At 41.7% G+C, this 23,314-nt stretch overlaps 1 protein-coding gene and 1 long non-coding RNA gene across 9 annotated transcripts in view; one reads left to right on the top strand and one right to left on the bottom strand.

The window, feature by feature from the left end:
* The window catches only part of kif13ba (kinesin family member 13Ba), a 43,978-nt gene that overhangs the window by 6,879 nt on the left and 13,785 nt on the right, over positions 1-23,314 (bottom strand). For 2 of the 8 annotated variants that reach the window (XM_051378245.1, XM_051378244.1), the window contains exons 4-38: positions 18,554-18,566; positions 17,918-17,978; positions 17,723-17,815; positions 16,793-16,973; positions 15,763-15,850; positions 15,122-15,256; positions 10,916-11,028; positions 10,391-10,502; positions 10,060-10,272; positions 9,865-9,975; positions 9,611-9,745; positions 8,990-9,120; positions 8,742-8,828; positions 8,235-8,425; positions 7,853-8,132; positions 7,506-7,668; positions 7,242-7,397; positions 6,937-7,086; positions 6,378-6,503; positions 5,950-6,123; positions 5,592-5,749; positions 5,301-5,433; positions 4,997-5,152; positions 4,795-4,894; positions 4,260-4,386; positions 4,052-4,107; positions 3,836-3,960; positions 3,463-3,738; positions 3,210-3,362; positions 2,898-2,975; positions 2,763-2,813; positions 2,325-2,481; positions 1,349-1,494; positions 1,141-1,200; positions 180-765 (exon numbers count right to left, since the gene is read on the bottom strand). In XM_051378245.1, the coding sequence (XP_051234205.1) occupies positions 180-765; positions 1,141-1,200; positions 1,349-1,494; positions 2,325-2,481; positions 2,763-2,813; positions 2,898-2,975; positions 3,210-3,362; positions 3,463-3,738; positions 3,836-3,960; positions 4,052-4,107; positions 4,260-4,386; positions 4,795-4,894; positions 4,997-5,152; positions 5,301-5,433; positions 5,592-5,749; positions 5,950-6,123; positions 6,378-6,503; positions 6,937-7,086; positions 7,242-7,397; positions 7,506-7,668; positions 7,853-8,132; positions 8,235-8,425; positions 8,742-8,828; positions 8,990-9,120; positions 9,611-9,745; positions 9,865-9,975; positions 10,060-10,272; positions 10,391-10,502; positions 10,916-11,028; positions 15,122-15,256; positions 15,763-15,850; positions 16,793-16,973; positions 17,723-17,815; positions 17,918-17,978; positions 18,554-18,566 (5,075 nt within the window). The remainder of the gene's footprint in view (positions 1-179; positions 766-1,140; positions 1,201-1,348; positions 1,495-2,324; positions 2,482-2,762; positions 2,814-2,897; positions 2,976-3,209; positions 3,363-3,462; positions 3,739-3,835; positions 3,961-4,051; positions 4,108-4,259; positions 4,387-4,794; positions 4,895-4,996; positions 5,153-5,300; positions 5,434-5,591; positions 5,750-5,949; positions 6,124-6,377; positions 6,504-6,936; positions 7,087-7,241; positions 7,398-7,505; positions 7,669-7,852; positions 8,133-8,234; positions 8,426-8,741; positions 8,829-8,989; positions 9,121-9,610; positions 9,746-9,864; positions 9,976-10,059; positions 10,273-10,390; positions 10,503-10,915; positions 11,029-15,121; positions 15,257-15,762; positions 15,851-16,792; positions 16,974-17,722; positions 17,816-17,917; positions 17,979-18,553; positions 18,567-23,314) is intronic. The other 6 variants (XM_051378246.1, XM_051378247.1, XM_051378248.1 and 3 more) reach the window with 6 other exon arrangements.
* On the top strand, positions 8,339-12,691 carry LOC127351085 (uncharacterized). Its single transcript, XR_007880792.1, has 2 exons — positions 8,339-8,444; positions 11,867-12,691. It is a non-coding gene; the product is annotated as an uncharacterized LOC127351085 (long non-coding RNA).

Genomic DNA, 23,314 nt, shown 5'->3' with positions numbered 1-23,314 from the left:
ACCTGAATGAACTGTCTGTATTCTGCTCACTGTTATTATCACTGTTACTTCCATCGTCTGTACATCTTTTGTGCAGATTACATTCATTTATTACTCTATTTGGCTTTTTGTTCGCAGAAGTGGTTTCTCATGTATTTGCGTCATTTGTGTGAAGTCATCCTTTTGAGTTGTGTACCTACCTACAGGGGTGTCCAGCTCCACCCCCACCCACACTCCTTCTGCAAACTGTGTCATTCCCACGTAGCGCACCGTCCCGGCCTTATTGCTTCCTACTGTAACATATGCCCCATCTGTCAGCCAATCAGGCAGTACGTCGTCATGGCTACGCTCTTCATCGTCCACAAAGATCTCCAGCCTCTCAAAGCCTTCACTTCCTCCTCCTGAGTTGACTAGCTTGTGTTGAGAGAAGGAGTTTTCGGTAGTCACGTTGTTGTGATTGGCTGAGCTGTGGGAAGCAGGTGGAGCGACGACGGCCATCTTGGTGCCACACTGAGAAGGAGAGGTCACAACATCGTTCCTGTCAGCACCCAGCTGCTGGGGGGTTGTGGTTAACGTAGTCTCAGCAGCCAGGAGGGAGGAAGACGAGGAGGAGGGTTGGAGGACGTCAGACAGGGTAACTGTAGAAACACTACTGGAGAAGTAGCCGCTTGATGACTGGCTGAGGGGGCTGAGGGGGGTAGTGTCATGCGGGTCATGCACAGGAAGAAGAGGGACTTCTGGGAACTCTGCCCGTCTGTCTTTGGTTTGGGGCCGTAGAATAGCAGTCTACAGGAAACAAACGGATGCCACAGGAACAGATGGACAGACGAGAGCATGCAGACAAGGCAAAACAACAAAACAATAATCAGCAATAAAAATCAACTTCCACAAAAATGGTACAATCACCCTTTGGACCAATCAGATTCTATTAATGCTGTTATGTGCAGCACAAATATATGTTGAAGGACCATTTGCATCATCTGCTAATGTTTTCTTGTGACAATGGCAGTCACATATTGGTCAACTAACACAGTCGCCCTTTGGACTAATAAGTAAATACATAAAAAGCTGTTAGTAAACAAACCATATCTAACATACATGTACACTTATGTTGCTGCAGTTTGCAGAAAACAACGGAAAAGTGGACAGGGACAATCTTACCGTTTCCACCTTGACTCGGCTGTCGTCCCCTCCTGATGTCAAGATGCGAGGAACATGCTGCTGAGTAACAACAACCAAGGTCATGACAAGAAAACAAGAATTAGTGCCTCGCTGCCAGAGCTTGAAATTTACAAGTTGGAATGACTATTAATCATATACGTGAAGTCTTATCCCGCCCTACTCCACAGTCACACAGAGCGCTACTAACATCATCTCTGCTGACCTGCTGGCTGTGTGGCGAAGGTCTCAGCTCCTTCTTGTCGTCTCGCGCTGGAAACAGGGACTTGAGCAGTTTGGGCATCTGAGGAACCAGCGCCTTAACTGAAAGATAAGAGGCAGCAAGTCCTGAACGCCCTGGGGGAGGGGGTGGAGGGGTGAGAGAGGAGAAGGAGGTTGAGGCAGAAGAGAGGAAGGAACCAAGGAAAGAAGAGTAGGTGTGGGAGGTAGAGGAGGTGTGAAAGATTAAGACAAGAAGTTGAAAGCGAGTCCAGGAAATGGCAAAAAATCCCAACACAGTGATAGACAGACAGAAGAAGGCATCAGCTGGCCACTGACACACAGATGGCTGATTTAGTCATTACAATGTGATTAAAAAAACCAAACATTCTAATCACTGGATTGTGAAACAGAAATTAAAATTGAAATTATTAATTCTGTTCATTTTTGAACAGAATTAATCTAAAGCACGTCACAGTGGCATGAATTCTGACATGGGCAAGAAATCACAATGAGACAGAAATATTCAGACTGATGAAATGAGGAGAAGTTCACACTGCGTTAGTCGAAGCAGGTTACAGAAATGGATGTAAGCAACACCAGAAAGAGCAGGAAGGAAGACAGATATTACACGTCACTCTAGCTGGGAAGAAAGGAAACAAGTGGAGACCCAGCATTTATTAATGTAAACAATGACACATGGGATTGTGTAGTGAACTGCAGAATTTTGGCAACATTAAACAAAAGGAGAAGAGGTAAAACAAAGTAAGTAGTCTGCCAAAGCGTTATTGACATGAGCACATATAGTAGAAATGGATAAACCCGTTGGGAAACAAGTAGAGAGGAGGATGAAAGAACTGTCAGGAGAGTAAGAGTTTAGAGCATGGAAGAAAAATGAAAAGGAATTGATGGTAGAGAAGAGAAAAGAGGAGAGATCAGACAGTGGGGGTTAAAGGGAGAAGGTTTACCTTGCTCCGGTTCCTGGGTTTGTGGGGGCGTCATGCCGAAGGGAGTTGGGGATGAAGAAGGGGATGTGGAGTAGCTGGAAGGGGAAGAGGCGGGCCGGGGGAGGGTGCGGTGAAACTGAGATGGCATGAAGATATCCTGCTGACTCTCCCATCGACCCTGAGAAACAGACAGATGACAACACAATGGTTTGTAAATAATGAAATATGAATACAATATGTATATAAAATGTAATACCATTTATATATGAATTCAGTTCACTAAAGTTTGGTAGTTTAAACCCTATGCGGCAGTTAGGTCTTCTTTGTTATGTAGTTGCATCAGATTAATAATTGCCACTGGAACCACAAATAATCACAAAATATTCGAATGATCATTTTGAACATTTTGTTGTTGAAAACAGTCAACATGTGGAGACAAGAAGTAAAAGTGTGTGTCACCTTGTCGTCTACCAGGCAGGTTGTGGACAGGTCTTGTCTGCTTCCAGACAGCTGAGGATGAATGGATGGACAGAGAGAGGGTAAATTGAAAGAAATATATTATACACTATAAAGGGAATTGTACTTGTGTTTTACCCTGTGGACAGAAGGTGAACTTAGGCTCCGTCTGCTGCTCCTCCCTCTGCTTGTCAGTTGCTCCTTCACTGCCACCTCCTAAAACACACACACAGAAAGAGGACATTTTCAACATATAAGAAAGCACAAAAAGAATAAAGTGGAAAACAGACAAATTACAACATTGATTAATGTAATATTTTGACATGCCATTAATCTCCTAGGCTGCTGAGTGTGTTAAAATTTTACATATACTGTGTCACTGAATCAATCAATGGATATCATTTCTATCTACCTGACTCCGTCTAAATCTGTACCAGTTTCTCCATCTACCTGTCTGAGTCTATCCAGCGTCAGGATGTTCTCCAGACTGAGGACACTGCGGAGGTATTTCTCAATTGCAGCCTCTTCATCAGCTGACTGGCTGTTGTGTGCGCTGGCAGCGAGCCGTGCCAGCATCTCCCGGTCCTCCGACCCAGGGGCGTCCTGATCGGACAAAACATCATAAGATTTGTGTTTAATAATCCTGCTCCTGAGGTGTTCTTCCTCAAAACACTAGATGCCTAATATTTTCCCCTGGCCTTACCCCAGGGATGTTGGAGACCACCTCAAAGGTGACCCCACAGCCAGGTATGGTGCTGCGGGTAGACATCCTTCTGAGAAAGTTGTGGGCAAAACCCTGGCGACCCGGGTTCACGTTGACGCAGATCCTCTTTCTCAAGACCAGCTGCATGTCGGCAGGGTGGCTGAGCTGAACCACCACCCGAACTGTCAGGTACACTCGCTGCTCCGGCCATGCTCCGCCACGACTGAGCTGGGGACATTCATGGACAGTAGAATCCCATGATGCTTCTGCTTTAACCTGCAGGGTCGGAAAATCACAACCGGTTAATAAAACAGCTCCCAAAATGGACTCCAGGAATTCCTTGGAAAAATACCTCATGCAGTTCCATCCTCACCTCTCCATCATAGTGTTTGACAATCTGTAGGTCAAAGAAATCGTCCTCATCCTCTCCACTCAGGGTGGCATCCCATCCTCCAGCCTCAGGAACCTCAAACTGGTCTGGAGAGCTGAGGTCATCAGCTGGGAAAACCAAGAGAAAACATCATAAATCAGCCCATGAGTAGAAACACATGCGAGCAAGCATATATTATTCAGCAAATAACTAACATACGTTTGAGGTTCAAGAAGACGACAGGAATATGAGTCTCCATGCCTGGCAGAGGGACCCTGTAAACAAACATGCAATACACACTGGGATCAACATATATACATGTTTTTGCCTTACAGAAGTAAAGTTGAGGCATTCATAAGGAAATATAAAATATTCAAATCACACACACACACACACATACACACACACACCCTTCCATGCGTCTTACCATTCAGCAGGTGCTCCAGGAATGCCGCTACCAGCAGAGGGCACCATGACAGCGTTTCTCTCCTCTGTCAGAGTCAAGCGCCACTCCAGCAGCTGGGCCTCCCTCTCTGTGTCATCCTCTGTCTTTTCTGTGGACACAGCAACACTTGAACATTAAACACTTCCTACACTTAAAAGCTCCTAAATTTAACTAGCAAAAAAGACCTTTCTCACAGCAGCCATTTTGACATGAAATAGTAGGATAATAAGGACCATTGACCTGATTGGAATAGAACCTTAATCAATATCAAACAGAGTTAAGGTGTTGCTACTGTGCATGTTAGCTCACTAGAAAGTCTCTGCTACACTTAATGGAACAGCACCTTAATGAGTTTCATTGGTAACAACAGTTTTTACCTTACTATTTCATGTCAAAATGGCTGCTGTGAAAAAGGTCTATACTGAAGATGCCTACAAGCTGTAGTTAACAACAACTCTGAGAGTTACACGAACAGAAGGTAGTGTTACAGACCTCTGAATGTGTGCTTGTGCATTACCTGCTTTGCTGACCAGGCTCTGCAGGTGCTGGTCCAGGTATTCTTGTCTCTTGGTGAGAGCAGCTAACCACTGCCCACGCAAACGTTCCAGGTCTCTTTCCTATACAACAAACCAGTCAGTTAATCGTCTTCAGTTCTCCTGTAAGTCAATGTAAGCCAAAGAGAGAGAACTAGTATTAAACTAAGTATTAAACTGGTCTACCTGATAACTGTCCATCTCATCTCCTTCCTGGTTTGCCGTGGTATTTCTGATCTCCACACAACCCACTGACACTGCAAGCAGTATTTCTGCTATCAGAGGCATGGTGCCTGAGTCCTGAACTGAACGCACCTCCACCTGGATTCGTCTCGACTGACCCTGGAGATGAGCAAGGGGAGGGGGCAGGGCAAAATGTTTAGAAGACAGGACATTACTTTGAAAATATTTAGAAGTTGGCTTTTCAGCTGAAGCTTGCTAGTTGCTCCTGCTGTGACCAGGTTGTGGTTGTGCTAGGGCCTATCCCTACCTGCCGAAGCTGGAAGATTCCCCCCGTCCGCACATCTCTAGCAGGAACCACTTCCACAGGGACAAAGTCTCCATTCTCGTTTATCTCCAGGATTTGAATCCACAGCTCCAGGCGACGTGTTACCTCACTCCACCTACAAAAACCAACATTACTGGTACATCTGGGCAACACAAGAGCATTGTTGTTTCAGTAGTTACTGGAAATCTACTCTTGCAAGCAAAATTAAGAGTCAGAGGTGAGTGTGTGTTGGTGTTTGTGTTTGTGTTTGTGTGTGTGTGTGTGTTTGTCTACCTGTCTCGTAGTGTGCGTGTCTTGGCCTGGATGATGCTGAGGTCCCACAGGGCGGGGTTTCTTCCTGCATCAGCCTGTCTGTGTCCATATACCTCAATGGCAACTGCCCCTTCAGTCAGATATTCGATGAAATCCTCTGTTACTGACACTGCCAGCTCCTACAGGACCAAATGAAAGATCAGTCTTACACCAACAACTTATATCCGAACCCCCCCCACCCCAACACCACCTTTTATTTTTTATTTTATTTGCTTTCCTACCCCCTGTGTGTCAGTTTAACACAAGAACAAATCCATACAGAGTTCTTTAAAGCATTGAATCTAGACTTGTCGTCCACCTCCTCCCTCCCAGGCTTCACCTTGCAGCTGTCAAACACAACCATGCAGTGTGGGTCCTTGGTGCTGGGCGAAGAAGAAGATGGGTCTACTTCAGGAGCCACGATGATGGGCTCAGGCTGGTCCCAGAATGCATACTGACAGAAGACGAAGTTGGACAGGTACTGAGGAAGACCAGTGGCCTGCAGAATCTTAATCTGTAGAGGGGAAACAGGTCAAAAGTAATTTAAACATATCTTCTTCAACCTTAAACTAATAATAAAACACTATTAACAAAAACTGAACATTATAACCTTCATGCAGGTAGGATATATGGCAGGAATGTTGCATTACACTGCATTAGTTTGAACTGAGTGTATACTGAAAATTAAAGTAGACTAAACACACTTTTTAAACTACCGACTGAACCAGGTGTGCGTAACCGAGATAATGTATGGTCTGTCTGTCTTACCATGCAGACCAGTTTGCGATCCTGGACTTCAGTGTCTTGGTTGTTGTCAGATTCATCTCCTCCAGCCATGTTGTCCTCCAACCCTCCTCCAACCCTCACCACCTCCACATGAAGACGCCCTGCCACCTGACCACAGAGAGGGAAAGCATATAAAACCTTTACGCCAACCATAGAATGTGTGTCTGTGAATGTAAGTAGTTAGTTAGTCCACTCCAGAGCTACTCATCTACCATTTGCAGTGGTATTGTGAACATAGACCTGGCATTTCCTTTGTACATCTTGTCTATTATACTAGCATTATGGCAACATTATCATATGAATATCATGTAACCTATGACTCTGATCTCCAGGAAGGAATAACTTTGAACTTCTAATCTCACTGAGTCACTCTGTATGGGTGTCATGGGGATTTCAAGTAAAATCTCAAAAGAAGCAGCTGCTGAAATTCAGAATCCACAAAACAAACTACATTGAAGAAATTCATAATACAGTAAGTCTAGAGTCTCTAATAAAAGCTCTGAAAAAGACAGGAATTATCAACAAATCTGTGACTACCCACCTCCCCCTTCTGGTTGATGATGGGAATAGCGTACTGCAGCTTGACATCGTAGAAGAGACAGGAAAGGAAGACATTGGCAACACCAATCAGACTGTGGTTTTCCTGCTCATCAAAGAATGGGTCTGCTCTACGGAAATATGAGCGCATCACCTGAACAAGGAGAAAAAATAACAAGGAATACAACTTTATTTTAATAAAATGTTTGAGCATGTTAGCTACAGTTCTAGGTCAGTGCTAATGTTTACTGTATTCATTCTTGTATTTGTGTACTCTTGTTTACTGACAGATTTGTTAAGCTAACTCACAGGGTTGTCTTGGTGATGGACGTGGTAGTCCTGCCACTCCTGGTACAGCTCTCTCATGTCAACCAAGCGGTTCTCCATCTTCTCCAGACTCCAAATCTGCTTCCCTCGACACCGACGTCGAACTTGAATTGCTGGTTCACTGAGCACTGCATCCCTCTACATACACACAAACACACATACACACGTATTTAGAGAATTGGCTGTGATAAATACAGACGACAGGAAATCTGTCTACAAGTGTTTACGTATTTGTGTGTGTGAGACCTTGCGGTTTGCGTTGAGGTTGTCTGATGGGATCTGCAGAGTGACTCTGTACTCAGTGTGTCGTTCCAGCTCCTCTGCAATGAAACAGGCTTCTTGCACCAGTAGGTTTGCCCTCACTATCTGCTCCCTCAACCGCCGCAGACTCCTCACTAACACCGCCTCCCTGAAAGAGGAGAAGAGGTGGCAGAGAAGAAGGGGAGACAGAGGAAAGGATGAGGGAATATGAGGAGAAGGTGTTCAGTTTGCATTCATATCCAAATGGATGTGCAATAGACGGAAGTAGAAAGGCTCTAATTTTGTGTGCGCATTTCTATTCTTGGTACACATAAAGACATAGACACTCCCACCTGTCCTCACTCCACTGCCTCAGTCTGCTCTGAGCGCTAGTTGAATGACTCATCCCTCCCATACTGAGTCTCTCCAGGCTGCGGTAGTGAGACTGCTGTCCCGGACCTTGCTGGCCAGACGCTGACCCTCCAGATGGTCCTGTGGACAGACGGTCTGGGTTCAGCTTCTTGCGGAGCTGCTGGAGTTCCTGCTCGTACATTTGTCTCTGACGCTCCAGAGCAGAACGCTTCTCCTCTTCATGCTGCCTCTCCAGAGACTGAAGGACTGCTTGCATGGGGTCTGACAGGACAAAAGATAGGAGGAGTCAGAAAACACAGACAGGAAACTAAACTAACCGATGATGCAGAATACGGATATTTCATTCTCCTAACGTCTCCTTACCATTGCTGCCGAGGGCCTTCATCATGACCTCTGTCTGGGCAAACTCATATGAAAAGCTGACTTCACTGGACACTTCACTGGCAGTGTCCCCATCTGCATCCAGCTGCTCACTGCTGCCACTGTTCTTCATCACACCACCCTCGCCCTCCTCATCCTCAGCTCCGCGAGAGCGCCGCTTAGGCAGGTTGATCCTGCAGGTAGGACGTCCAGGTAATTAACTATAATCTTTGGTATCAGTTGGTTAATTTGCTGTAACATCATCATGAGTGATAAGGTAATATCTTAGATACATAAGAAAAACTGTTAAAATAAAAACTAAAATAAAATATGTAAAAATGAAGATTAAAAAAAATTTATGTATGTATATTTAAAGCACGTGCAAATTATGTAAACTGATTTTTTAAGGAAATACTGAGTAATATTCTCTTATTTGAAAAAGTATGAAAAGTATGATTGAGTATCCAAAAAAGAAAACATTATACAAATTTGGAATCGTTATGAAATTACCTAAAGAAGTGGTTGTTTCCCCAGAGGATTCGATCACCATGGTGAAGCTGCAGACCACTGGTTACTGGAGAACCATTAACACATGTCCTATAACACAAGACAGCAGTGACATTAGGGCTTACTGTTTCAAACTGATGGAACAATGTCTCCAGTGGTACAGGAACTTTTAATCCAGGCACTGTCAGTGCCACGTTTTATTCTTATCACTCAGCCTGGTCTTTAGGGACTGTGATGTTGGTGTTCCTTACCTAGCATTGCGATGGGGGGTGAGGATGACGGCAGCATCTGCTGCAATGTCGATGACACAGTGCTCTGCCTGGATACCCATCCCACACAGCTGGATGTCCTGAGAGTCTGCTGAGCCCACCTTTGTGTGTTCCTGAGACACAGCATTCCAGATGTTACTACATGTTATCAGCTGAGAATCGGACCAGTTAGTAAAGTAAAAGCCTACACGCAAGTTTGTAAGTGCAATTACAACTGACTTGACCTTTATTTTCCCCTGAAATGATTATCTTGAGGAGACTTTGTTTTTCCTAATCGGGCCAATCAAACAACAATTTTATTTTATTTATTTATTTTTGTGAACGCTGCGCTTTCAAATTTAGTATAATTAAATTAATTTCTGTCTTGAGGCTTCCCAACACACAAAACACAAGCACTTACTATCAGTCAGATGACAACAGAGTCCTACTCAGCCAGTTAGTTATGAAAATGAAACTTCAGCTTCTATAAATCTAAACCGTTTGTAAAGATTGTGATGACAGCAGAGTTGGGATGTTTAAAGAGCAATTGGATCGACAAGTAAAAACAGGGAAATTAAATAACAGGGTAATAAGTAAAGCATGATGAGGTTAGTATGTGTGTACCTTCAGGTAGTACACCAGAAGTTCATTGAGGGCAGGATCAGCGTTAAGATTGACAAGAAAACTCTTATCATCGCCAACTTTAATCCCTGAAGACTGGAGAGAAATACCCAGACTCTCTAACTGCTTCTGACGCTCCTGCAAACACAGAGACAAACATCATATTTACACAGTGTATGATCTGATACTTTTAATTTGTGCTTGGGCGAAGTATCAAATGTAGAAAATCAAACTTCTACAAGTCTTGGGCGTCTTACCTGTGCAATCTCCTCAGTTTTGCGAAGCTTCTCCTCCCAGGTGATGGTCATCTCTTGAATCAACTTTTCGGACTCTTCCAGACGGTCTTTCAGCTCTGGAGCCTTCAAAGACTGGAAGAAAAAAAAAAGCAGATGAGTGCCAGGGAAAACATACATTTCCAAATGCTGATTTCTAAGATTTTGCAGATATCTCACCTCTGCCTGAGTCAGTTGTACTCGTAGTTTCTCTACTTCCTCTCTGAGCTCTCTGATGATGCGAGCGTTGGGGTCTTCGTTAACAACAGCATGGTTCACAATGTTCTTTGCTCGGTCTGCATAGCGCAGGGTCGATAGAGTCTCCTCATAGTTGTCTGCTGCTGGACTCACAGTTGCAACCATCGCCGTGCGGCTGTTGCCACCCAGACAGTCCTGGAGAAAGATGCAAAAAATGCAGGAACAGGGGGGGATAGGAAAGACATGGAGAAATGGTCAAACAGCAGTGCTTAAGAGGAAAGTAAAGAACATGCACTGGAGAATATATGTATACCTTCAGCAGCCATGTCAGAACAGAGTCTCTGTAAGGAACAAACTTGTTCTTGTTCTTGGCTGTTCCCTGTTCAGCTAGCGCCGAGATCACAAGGCCCAGTGTAGTGAGAGACCTGAAAAACACAAACACAGTTTAAGGCTTGGTATCACTATGTATCACCTTGTTCCTTTAGCGTGTGAATATATCCATTTATGTGTTGGGATGCTTTCAACAAAAAGCTTGTTTCAAAGCTTTTTACCAGGTTTTTCCAGACACCTTTACTAAGTATTATACTACGCTTTAGAAGATTTTAATAGTATATGCTTTATTTCACATCTACAGCTCTAAGTGCAAATGACAAAAAATGCATCTCAGGAGTGTTACGACAACAAAAAATTATTGCAAAAGAAAGTGACACTGAATACATCTGTAAGACAGTTTAGGGTTTAGACTCGAATAAACAACCTGATTGGGAAAACAGATCACAAATCATGGGTTTCTGTGTGGGTCAAGTTTATGTAACTGTATTGAACTGCTTTTGCGTACTTGTTGATGTTGCTTCCCTCCTTGAGTCGTTCACCTGCTGCTCCAGTCTTTGCTGCTCGCTCACTTCCTGCCAAGTCTACCAGACTTAACCGACTCACCTTCTCACCACTTGTCTACAGAGAAAGAGACAGAAAGTCTGATTAAAGTCTGATTATTGACAACTTGCATATTCTTTATTTAAACATTAGTGGCCCCCTACTATTCATTAACAAAACCCAGACTCCAGGATTTTGTGGATATTTGTTAAAATTTTTCTGTCAACATTTTTGTCCTTTGACAAGACAGCTTTTCACCTTGCTAAATTCTACACCAAAAATGGGCTTTGCACAAACTATGTGCAGTATTGCATTGAAAATGATGCCATATTATTCACAATGTGTTACATAAAAACCCTTTCAGAATGACATGTTACTCACAGTCATAGTCATAAATGCCACCACCATTAGGGAATTTTTTGTTTGTCTTGTTGTCAATTGCAACAGTCCAATACAAAAGTGGCAATGCAGCCGGACATGGGCCGCTTTTCACTTTTACCCTCTGCAAAATGCAACCAGCTTTTGTTCTCTTTCTTAATATGTGACGAAATATAACCATACATCCTCATGAGGTCTGAAAAACCCTGATGGCTCATTAATCACCATGGAAGCACTACGTCAAGGCAATCCCAGCTGAGTTTCCGTCAGCTTTCAACAGAGCACTACTTTGATTTGCAAGCAAGACACTCCAGAAATAAAGAACAAGGTGTTTGGCTTTATCAGAAACCTCCCCTCATTAATGAGGTTCGAGTTTGTTTAGCTACAGTTTATGATTTGGTCCACTCTTGTTCAGAGGACTTTCTCTATGCTTTCTGTGATTCTTGTGATTCTACCAACCAGGTGATGCAAAATGCTCTGTTAGACATTCTCATCCTTCAGTCTGTTGTTGACAGGTTCCTTCTGTTTCCTGTTGTAGGCTGTTGAAGATGTGGATATCACATCGCCATCTGTACTGGGACAAATCCACTCCTAGCCAAGCGTGACAGATCAGTAGCTGACAAGGCTGAATGTGACACCTGATCTTCACCTGCCGCACAGCGAAAGCAGCACATCAGCAGCTGCAGTCATTTATCTGTCTACAGTGAACCTGTTCAACCATGGGACTTCTGTAAGCTAAGAAGTGTTCTGACAAAGCTCAATGCACCATCATGCATCTAAGAAACAAGTGAAGTGTATTGTATTGTGCACATAAAGGCAACACTGGTTTGAGAAAGGGACAGGTCTGATCTTAAACATCTTAAAAAAGATTTTCATCACACATCCCACAACACATTAAAATCCCAGGTAAAGCAAACCCAAAACACAAAGTCCTCAAAAGACCTGGTCACGAGACTAACTGATTAAGATCAACCTCAACTGCACTGATACAGATCCGCCTCAGACCAGCACTGCTTCAACCCCCCACCCCCCAGAGTAAAGCAAATTATTAAACAAACAAGAGATTTCTATCTGGAACACTGAGCAAATAAGATCCAAAAATAGACTAACATCTTCTCCTCTTTTTTTAATTTATTTTTTTATAAATAGGGCCTGAAACTGTGAATACGTACTGGAAAGCCAGATAGAGGAGGGCAAAGCTGTTGACTGAACACGAGCAGATACAATAGGAAATTATAACTTAGGGTAATTCAATAATCATGGCTCCTTAATGCAATGACCAATGACTAGATTGTACCAAACAGTGAAGGTCTCGTTACGTGCTGATGTCAGACTTGGAAATAAACACCTGTGTTTTTCAATGTGCATGTCTATGTCTCCGCAATTCTATTCTTTGGTCCTATTCTTAACATGTTGCCGGATGATTAAATAGTGAAAAGGAGGACATACCAACCTCTGCAGCATTTTTCTTGCTTAATAAGAGATTCTGTAACCAAGACAGATGATACCTGGATCAGTAATCTGATCATCAGGATGAACATCAGCTCGCCAGCCTACTTGACAGTAGCTTTAAGGTACCAGCACAGAACAAGTGTCAGGGCATCAACAGACACTACACATGGTAAGACAATGTAGCAGATGTCATCATTGGAAAACAAAACTCTGCATTATACTACAAGGTTACCAAATCTAGACTGGATTTAGCAAGGAAGAGTAAGACTAATCAGCAAACAACTGAGAGTTGGTAGCAAATGGGGCCAAAGTTCAAACTGACTGAACTTTGATTGGAGTGTTTCGTTGACAAGTCTGAGCAGGGCACATTTAGTAAGAGGAAATCCTGCAATGAGCTGTCGATTTTCAGAACGAGTCATCCAGCACAGGGTGATTTTGCTGTGTGTCATAGGTGGCGGTAGGCATAGGAGTTTTTTTTCTTTTTCTAACCTGTCCGTTCATCCCGTGCCTCCACTCACAACACTGGCTGAGCCATTAGGGGGCACAGATGTGCTCCAATGAGCTAGAGGCAAGTCAGTAAAACTAAACATTTGGCTGAAAAAAAACAGTAATTAAATAACATTTCTTTCTCTTAAGCGCAAATATTTAAAGAGCAATGGTAAAGTCCACATTTATATGCATGTGCAATACTATATATTCATGATATTAGTGGGCTTTCTGTAGGGGATTCTGGCAATAGAATAAAAAGTACTACAGACAAAACCAACAAGATACCTGTGCAGTGAAACTAAATGAAAGATTCAATTTGATTCAATTTTACATCATTATACATTACAGCAGAAGTTCAGCATATAATTTAGGTGTAACTTAACACTAAATCCAGTTATTTGAGTTAGTAAATGAATTGTACAGTCATTTTAAGGCTGCAACTTATGATTATTTTCATTACCGATTAATCTAGTAATGTCTTATTAACTGATTAATCTTCTAGTCTATAATAAGCAGTTACTTGTTTTGTCTGACTAACACCAAAATATTTAATTCTGTAATTCATATAAAACAGAGATAATCAGCAAATCCTGCTTTGTAAGAAGCTGACACCAGATTATGTGTGGCAGTTTGCTTGATAAACAACAGTTGTTTAACAGATTATCAAAACAGTTACATTTTATTTTTCTGACAGTAGTCTAATCGTTGCTCTAAGTCACCAATATATATTTATATCATCACTTTCCCTCTTTTATAGATTTAGAAATGGGAAACACAAAATCAAGAAACATATGTGGTTCTTTACATGCACAGACTCTGCGGGCTACTGGGTACTGTTTCTCCCTGCCTTGAAACATTGTTTGACGGTACGAGGATTAACTATTGTTTTAAAGCATTAAAAAGGTATTACGCAGCTCTGCCTGTCTTCCTTTCACTTCTTCTGTACTTTTAAAGCAGCATCTCTCATAACTGCTGAGTAACGCAAAGCAGCAAAAAGTAGAACATAAAACCAGGCGGATCAGAATATAACTCCAATTGCACCAAAATGAGCTGACATCTGGTCTATTGGGGCTTGTAGTGGTCAAAGAGGAGTGAGAAAGCAAACTAATTAGTCATTTTCTGTCCATTTCATTTTTTTGTGTTTAGAATTAGGAGACAATAAAATAAGGCAACAAAGACAATAAAGAACTGACTCATCCAGATACAGGACGGGTTGGCTAAGTGATTCACTCACTGACTACACAGACTAGCATTAGCGGTTTCCTTGATGAACCTACTGACTGACTGAACAACTTAGTGACTGACTCTGGGTGTGCCTTGTAAACAGAGCAGGCTGTATCAACTGACAAACTCAAAGTCACACCTGTGAATTATTAACAGCTTACGCTGGTGGCAAGTTGGTCTGGAAATAAGAGCAAGGAGCAGGGGTGGTAAGTGGGTCAATGAGGATGGAGAATTAGTAATTTAGGACTTTTTTTGGATTGTCTGGTCAGACAGCTGAGCAGACATAATTTTGTAACTACCTTTTTTCCCGCCGGCTGCAGTGGTTGATTGATTGAGGATTAGAAATGACCACTGGAAAAAACATTAGTACATGTTCGCCTGTGTTAGATGAAGCAGATGGACTATGGGTCGACAGAAGGTGAGAGAGGACAGGCGCTTATGTCTAATGATGTGAAAACTAGGATGAAATAATAACGTATGGAAGGGACACCATAAAAAAACGCTGAGGAAAATTAATTATGATCTCTATTATTACAAGTTTCCCTTAAAAGTGGCTAACGCACACGTTTGTGTGTGTGTTAAAACTCTGCCCTACTCCAGCCTGTGTATGTTTGTGATATTATCTTACCCCAGACTTCAAGTCTTTGAGTGTGTGTGTGAGGATGATGTTGAAGACAGCGTGCGATCGACTGCTCTCCTCATTCATGTTGGTAGCAGCGACAGTCCGGGATTTATTCCCCTCTGACATTAGAACCTCAATGTCCTGTAAAAATAACAGTAATCAAACAATAAATAAATAAAGAATAATACGATTTTATAAAATTGATTCTCCATGCACAGTTACCTTTTAAGACTGAAGAATATTATACAGTACTATGTATTTGGTTGGAGATTCTATGCATGTTTATATATTTAGTGACAACTTCAATTGGTGAAGTGTGTTCAAGTCTCCTAGAAAGCCAAATATAAACTACAGAATGTGATTAATTCAGATTTTTATAACTAGCCCCTTTCCAGTGTGATTAGTGGGACTACTAAGCAGACTGCAGCCATCATGTGACCAGCACTGATGCAAATCCTCAAAGTCTAAAGATCAAAGTGAGAGGGAATGCAAGTAAGATGCTCTGCTCACATGTCTACTTGACAGGGACACACTGGTCAGAGTGACTGCTACGGATGAGGCAGCCAGAATGTAACATAGTGGTGTGATGAGTGTGCCAATAAACCAGCTTAAAAGCAAACTAAATCCACGATAGACGATATTTTTACCTTGTAGCAGGCCACAGCTAGTCGAGACAAGCCATCCACATAGGGACCCAAAACTTTATGCTCCCTCACCCTCAGAGTTTGTCTGCCCCTGGACAGGAAATAAAAGCAGGTTTCAAACACAGCCAAACAACATGGTCACTCTTGGTAAATTACTATTCATCTGATGTATTAGCAGGAGTGGAAATATAGGCTCAGCTGATTCTGGACACCACTACAATTTCCCCAGTTCATAGAGACTTTGTTAGCACCTAGCTCTCTGACCCTGATTCAAGCTTGCTTCAGGCTTGAGAACTTTATCATCCTCCGCTCCACAGCAAAGCCCATATGGCTGTCAGATGGTCTGCTTTTCTTTGGCCCATTTTACTGAGGTTAAAAGGTCAAATAGTGAGTGAAGGTCAAAGGTTAGGATGTCTGGGGCTGCAGACACAGGCCTGTGCTCCTGATTTACTGCTGACCTGCTGGACATGAACTGGACTCCATCAGGGACGGCAGGGCACAAGAGTGATCTTTTTAACTGCAGTCCACAGCAGCTGGTGGTACCAGGATCCACCAGTCACTTTCTCCGTTCTACCAACTGACTTGAGATTATAACAAAAATGACTTTGAATACTGATTGTTCACCTAAACTAGGTGACTAGACTAGACTAGCCTGATAAGACTAACTTGTCAGAGACAGACAATATCTACAAGAATTTAAGGTTGATGCCACAGTCCATGACTGTTCTACAGATTCATCCCAAATATATCCCCAAGGCTTGCACTTGGTAATTAAATTGCCACCAGTGACTGCAACTTAACTGCAGCTTCACAGTAAAAGCCACAATCTCATCTCCTCAGTGGAACAATTTTACTGGGAAGAATCTTCAAGAAGTACATTCTGTATACTACTAAAGTCTTGGACCAGTGAACGTAAACACACAGGCAGCAGTCAAAGTGTCTTGAGAACTTACCAGAACCACTATGCCATACAGAGGGAAAGAAATGATCCTTCCTTTCATAAAAGGGTTAGAAGATTAAGTTGAGCACATACCCTTTGGGATCAAGCAGATCTCGGACCTTCTCGTTGTAGATCTCCATGTAGGACACCTCAACAGTAAAGCTCTCCTGCTCCCGCTGTTCCTTCTGGGTTCGATCAAACAAAGCACTGCACAGCCGGGGAATCAGACCAGGCTGGTCCCCTGAACCCATCATGGTGTATGACTTTCCTGAACCTGGTAACAACACATACAAACAATGTCAACTGAAACAGGTAATTTGCTGAAAAGTGAAAATGGCCTCATGAGTAACAGTAACAGCTGATGTAAACACAAGTTGTTACTATTAAAACAACCTTCTATACACAAAGAGGCCAGTTTATTAGGTACATCTATTCAATTTAATACACAGCTCTACCTTTACAAAGTTTATAATGTTCAGTTTTTCTTCACATTGTGAAAAATGTGTGAATTCTATAACATGTTTATTACTGAGGTAAAGGTGTTGTTGTACTAGACTGCACCATATGTTTTTCCTTCTTCCCATTTACATACATGATGAGTGCAGAATATTAGGAACATCTCTGAATATAATGTATTTCACTAAAACACCATAAATTCATTCATTCAATTAACACCTTTGACAGTGCAAACAACTGGAACATTAGGGCATCATAAAAGTAAACTTTTATGTCATCAGTTTTAGATGGTTTTGTTAACATTGTGCAGGTCTGTTAGCTTTAAGCTTTGGTATTTTGTTCATGCTGGAGAGAAAAGAGGCTATTCAACCTTCCTGCCACAACATAGCTACAAGGACATTCTCTGAATCATTATATGAAAAGCTTTAGGGCACTATATTAATGAGGGCAAAGAGAAATTGTTCACATATTCTGTTGAACTCATGTAGCTATGTAACAAGCTCTGTTATAAAAATATATCCACATCGTCTTGACCCCACAATAGTGAAGCGTCTCATGGTACATTACCAGTTTGTCCATAGGCAAAGATACAGGCATTGTAGCCCTGGAAGGCGTTGCGGAGAAGACTTTCCCCAAGGCACTGGAAGACCACCTCCTGACCTGAAGACACACACACAAGTAATTTGAATATTTTGTTTGGCATTTTAATGATGAAATGTTAAAAGTTTTTATAATGTGAAATGGAACTGTAATTAAACTAACCTGCAAATTTTTCCTTATCGGTCTCGTCCATGGACCAGAAACAGTAATCATAGGCAAAAACCTAGGAAGAGATAACAGTGGCAGTATGAGACACACAAACGATATAAGTACATGGTCAATTAACACAGCAATATTACAATATTAAGAAATATTAAAAAATTATTACATGACATATGGTTTAGATATTACCTATATTACCAGTTACTATGTTTGTTCAATTAGCTCTAAATTGAGGAACAAAGTTAGATACAAAAGGACTTTTGACATACACAAACATAGTGGAGTTTAAGTGTCATGTGGTTAATGTAGCACTATGGGAACATCTCAGATGACAGAAAGAAAAGTGCTTCTTGGGAAATACTGATATGCAGTAAAGTGAACAGCACAGCCAGATACATGTTCAAAGGTTTCCAAGCAATAAGTATTCCTAGAGGGTTAAAAGTTAATAAATTAAACAAAACTCTTCTGGCAAAAACGGCTCTACAGACATTACTTTGTATCACTGCCTGTACAGTTGCACACATACTCCAAACTGAGCCAAATAAATACAGCAGTTCCTTTGTTTAACACAGAGATGATTCATAAGCATGTAATTGTGTTAAAAATGTCTCTGCGTTTGTGTGTGTGCGCCTTTACCTTGGACTGACTCCTGATGATGTTGGGAGGGTCAAGGTCCACAGCAGCATGTGGAGAGATAGGAAGATGACATTTAGTGCACATGTTAGCAAGGATGCAGTATGTTAATCCATTCAGAGCAGGCTCTAATGAAGGCTTTGGTGCTTCAGGTTTCATCTGCTCCAAATCAAGAATGGAAATAAGCTATCTGTCTATCACTGTTTTTCAATAATTATCGTCTGTCTCTCTAGCTAGAAAAGAGAGGCAGAGAGTCAGAAAAATAAATAAAGACATGGTTGAAGAGAGACAGATAGAAACAAAGGCAGAGCCAGAGCCACTGGCCTCAGGCGTTCCTTGTTTTCACAAGTCATTTTAGCACACATCGGATTCTAAATAAGCCTTGTGTGTAGCTTGTTTACATGTTTGTCACATGTCAGACCAACTTCTCAGGGGATTTGGTGTGTCTGTAGATGTCAGGGTTGGCAGTGCATTATCTCTAAGGCTTGTGGAAGCATAAAAAAAAAAGAATCTCTGGGACTGGGTGAATTGTTTGGATGGGAATGTCTGTGTGGGCATGTGTGTGAGTGGGGGAATGAGTGGTGGAGGGGGTTGAGGTAGTGTATGGTGGAATCAGATGGTGGCGTAAAGGGGTTACTGGGTTGAGGTCACGCTCAGAAATGAACAGGGACAAGTGGGAAAAATGCCTCTGAAGGTAAATAAATAGCAAAAAACTAAAAGAAAAGAAAGGGGGGTTGGCCCCAATATCTGTGTGATCTTTAACAGAAAAACTCAGTCAATACATATGCAAACAGAAGAGAGTCACTCCATCTGACTATCTCTGTCTATGAGGAATGTCTGAGCATCCAGACCAGACTATCTATTTTAACAAGCCATGAATGTACCAGGGAACATTCAGTATGGAGCTACACTTAAAACGAATGCTACAGCTTATCAAGAACCAAGCAGAGCTCCACAGTTTTCTTTACCAGCAGCTAGAGAAAAGGTGATGGAGGTTAACCCTGAAATAAGCTCAAACTTAGAAACTTTTAAATTAATGTTTTAGAATTTTTTTTTATTTTTTTTATAAAAGTCTTCTTAACTACTGAATATAGTAAATAAATACTACATAATACATGATTTTCTGTTTATCTTCAGTACAAAGAAAAACAAAGAATCGCACACAACCGAATTTGTATGCATGTAGTTTGTATGTTTTCATTGAGAGAAAATATGCTGTTTCCCAGTATTAAGGAAGCAGTGAGTAAGATTTAGTGGCATCTAGCCGTGTAGTTGTAGATTATAACCCTGTTGCCTCACCCCCCCATTCCATGAATGTAGGATAAACAGTGGCCATGAAGGAAAGGTCCCATCTAGAACCAGTTTAGTTTGTCCATTCTGGGTTACTGTAGAAACATGGCAGTTCAACATGGCAAACTCCACAGAAGAGGACCTGCTCCCTCTGTAGATAAAAACAGCTCATTCTAGGTTAAGAAAACACAAAAATCTGTATTTTCAAGTGATTATCCACTAATGAAATCATACCTATGAATATTCTATTACATCTCTGCTAATAGAGCCTCATAAATGTTACACACAGGACCTTTAACATTGCAGCTCTCTGGCCATTTCAGTATTTTCACCTCATTAGACACAGTATTTGCTTTTGATCTCTAACCGAAAGATGCAACAGCACAGATCTTGATATTACAGATCACGCTGATCAGATCTGAAACATCTCAATTACTGTGTGGCGCTTAAAGAGCACAGGTTGGAACCCAGCACAAACAATTATTAACCATTCATTCATTTCAACAACTTTAATACTTGGCACTGAGTCACTGAACAGTCATCAACTTATTCTGCTGCCAAGCTCGGCATCAATATGCTGTTAATATTCCAATCTGGGTGGACTACAATAAACAAGAGTAATATTAGCTCAACACAAACACTGATACATTTTAACTGTGCCTGGGAAATCTGGTCAGGTGTCACTTCAACATTTAAAGTAAACACCATCATGATTTTTTTTTTTTTATCACAACAGGGTTCATGAACAATATCTGACCAATACTTTTAAATCTAGGTTTGAGAAAAGTAGCCTGCCAGTCAGTAAAAGATCTGTTAGCATGTAATCAGTAGTAAAAAATAGTAACACTCACTGGAGGTGGATTTTGTTATTTCCAAACCTCAATGTCATATGAGCCAAAATAGATACTCCTAATGTATTGCAAAATGAGAGTAAAAAAAATACCTTATTTTTATTGAAAAACTGACATGCTGTCTTGTGACTGTGAAGTGACAACTGTCATTACAGTATTAACTTCAGCCATTTGGTTGGCACTTTAATCAAAAGGGCTTACAGCAATATGACAACTGCACTGGCAGTCCCTGAGGGAACAGCAGCCGTAACCCTGGCAGTCTTGTTCTTCCTATTAACCCATATATATATATATATATATATACACACAAAAACTCATGAATTTCTCTCATTCTCTCAAACATTTTCTCTGAAGTATAAAAAAAGTTATGCACTCCTCTGTACTCTGTTCTGTTCCTCATTACAGGCGACTATTCGTCTTCCTCCTCCATCTAGGCACCCACAGGGTGAGGGCAGCTGTCAATCAGCTAGATGATGAGGCCAGAGGTAAGAGACTGCTAGTGGTTTACACACACACACACACACACACACACACACACACACACACACACACACACACACACACACACACACACACACACACACACACACACACACACACACACACACACACACACACACACACGAGGACCCTAAACTACATTCATTCTATTTTTAAGTAATACTGATCATCAACAATAAATGCCAGACCCATATCTATCCATCACACTAAGCTACATCACAAAAATGTCCAGAATCTAAATGTCTCAAATTTGTCCTTGTAAAGATAGAAAACACACACACACACACACACACACACACACACACACACACACACACACACACACACACACAAAGACACTTACACACCTGTTTCCTTTTACCCATGCACATTCTTTAAAAACCGCCAAAGCTGCAGCAAAGTTTCTTGCACAAAGCAGCCAGCATACAGTCCAATGAGTAACACTTCATATTTCACTGACGTTCCACTGCTGACATGCTGCATTCAGAGAGCACAAACATGCAGAGTAATTCCTATCTGGAGGCTTATTGATTCCAGTAGCTCTTCAGGATACAATTAGTACTACTCTACACAGTGCTGACGTTTATCCTAAGCATTGTTTTTGAGTCAACAGGATCTCAAGCAGTTACAAGAGAAGATTCTAGGGGTATTTGAGAGGGTTAAAAAAAAATGTTAAAAGCATGTTATTGTCTAAAAATACAAAGAAAGGATATAACGGGATTTGACTGTAATTCTGTACAAACAATTGCCTCAACACAAATCTTCACAGATGGGGTTGCTTGAAGTAAAGTCTTCAAACTGGAATCCCTAATCCCCCGTGTATCAATTCAAAGGCTCTCTGATATTAAATAGTTTGTGAATCCCTGATTTCCCAATATTTTGGTTTCTCTGAATGCTCCTCTCAGGGGCTTTTAGAGCATCCTACTAGACTATCTCCCCACAGTCATATCTCCAAACACTTTAGGGGTAAAATTGGCGTGGCAGGTTTTGACGTACGTAGTGATGACAGCTGTCATGGTTGCTTCAAAGGCTGCAGGCGAGGAGGGTCATCCATGTCTTGCGCTCAAACGCCCCTTAACGAAGCTAGGGGGACCCCCCCAACCAATGAGAGGGGAGAATGAGGCGGTCAGGAGAGCCATGAACCCGCCTTCCTCGGTCCACGAACACTTCTATTTGTCCCTCCTCCCCTTCGGCCTGCTCCTCCACTCTGATCACCGTCATTTAAAAAATAACTTAATGCATGGTTGCTCTCTCCCCCCCCCCCTTTTTCTCTACTGTTCTTGCATTCTTTTTTTTTTTCTCTAGGACTGTACCATCCATGGCTGCGTAGGGAGGAATGAGGAATGGAGGATGGAAAGAAGGCTGAAGGTAGCCAGGGGGGTTAGGGAGGAAAGAGGCTGGGCCTGAGACTGGAATGTTAAGCTGATGCAGAAACAGAATCAGCATAACACAGTACATACTGATGGCACAGGACAACAGGACACGTAACAGGCTAATACATGAGCTCAGCACATACTGAATAACAATGTATAGTTCCTCACATACTGTGAAAAAGATTATACGGTTGTCAGCCTAACCATATCCGCCCACATACACACACTGTATGTTCCAGGGGACATACAGGGGATTATACCAATCACTGTTCAGCTGCTGTATCATTTGTAATTGTATATACACTTTGAGTCCAGTATTCTACGCTTACAGTACATGGGGTCTAGCAGCCTACCGATGTTGAAATGAATAAAATTCATTCAAGGAGGCCATGTTACCCACCCAGTCTGAGGTTGGATTTATTCACGCTGCCTAAGGGAATTTACTCTGACAGAAGGTTATTTTTTCACTTGCATCTATTTCACTTAATGTAAATAACAGATTTTAGGGCAGATTGTATTTTTTAATATCAAATCAATGTTTCATTGTTCCAAAAAAAAATAAAAAATTCAGGACAATCAAATTCAACTTCTTTCTTTTTTTGTGTGGAAATTTCCAGTACAGTAAAATCCAGTAATACGGTCTGCCATTTTACTTCTCTTTGCCCACTAGTATCAAGAAAGAAACCTTCAGCCATGAACTCAATCCAACTATTTGATAAGATAAGATCACATGGTTTACTGCAAAATTT

Source organism: Dicentrarchus labrax, unplaced genomic scaffold, assembly GCF_905237075.1.
Source record: "Dicentrarchus labrax unplaced genomic scaffold, dlabrax2021, whole genome shotgun sequence".
In the NCBI taxonomy this organism is placed as follows: Eukaryota; Metazoa; Chordata; class Actinopteri; family Moronidae; genus Dicentrarchus; species Dicentrarchus labrax.
Note: the sequence above shows the minus strand (reverse complement) of the source record. Positions and strands in the feature narration are given on the sequence as shown.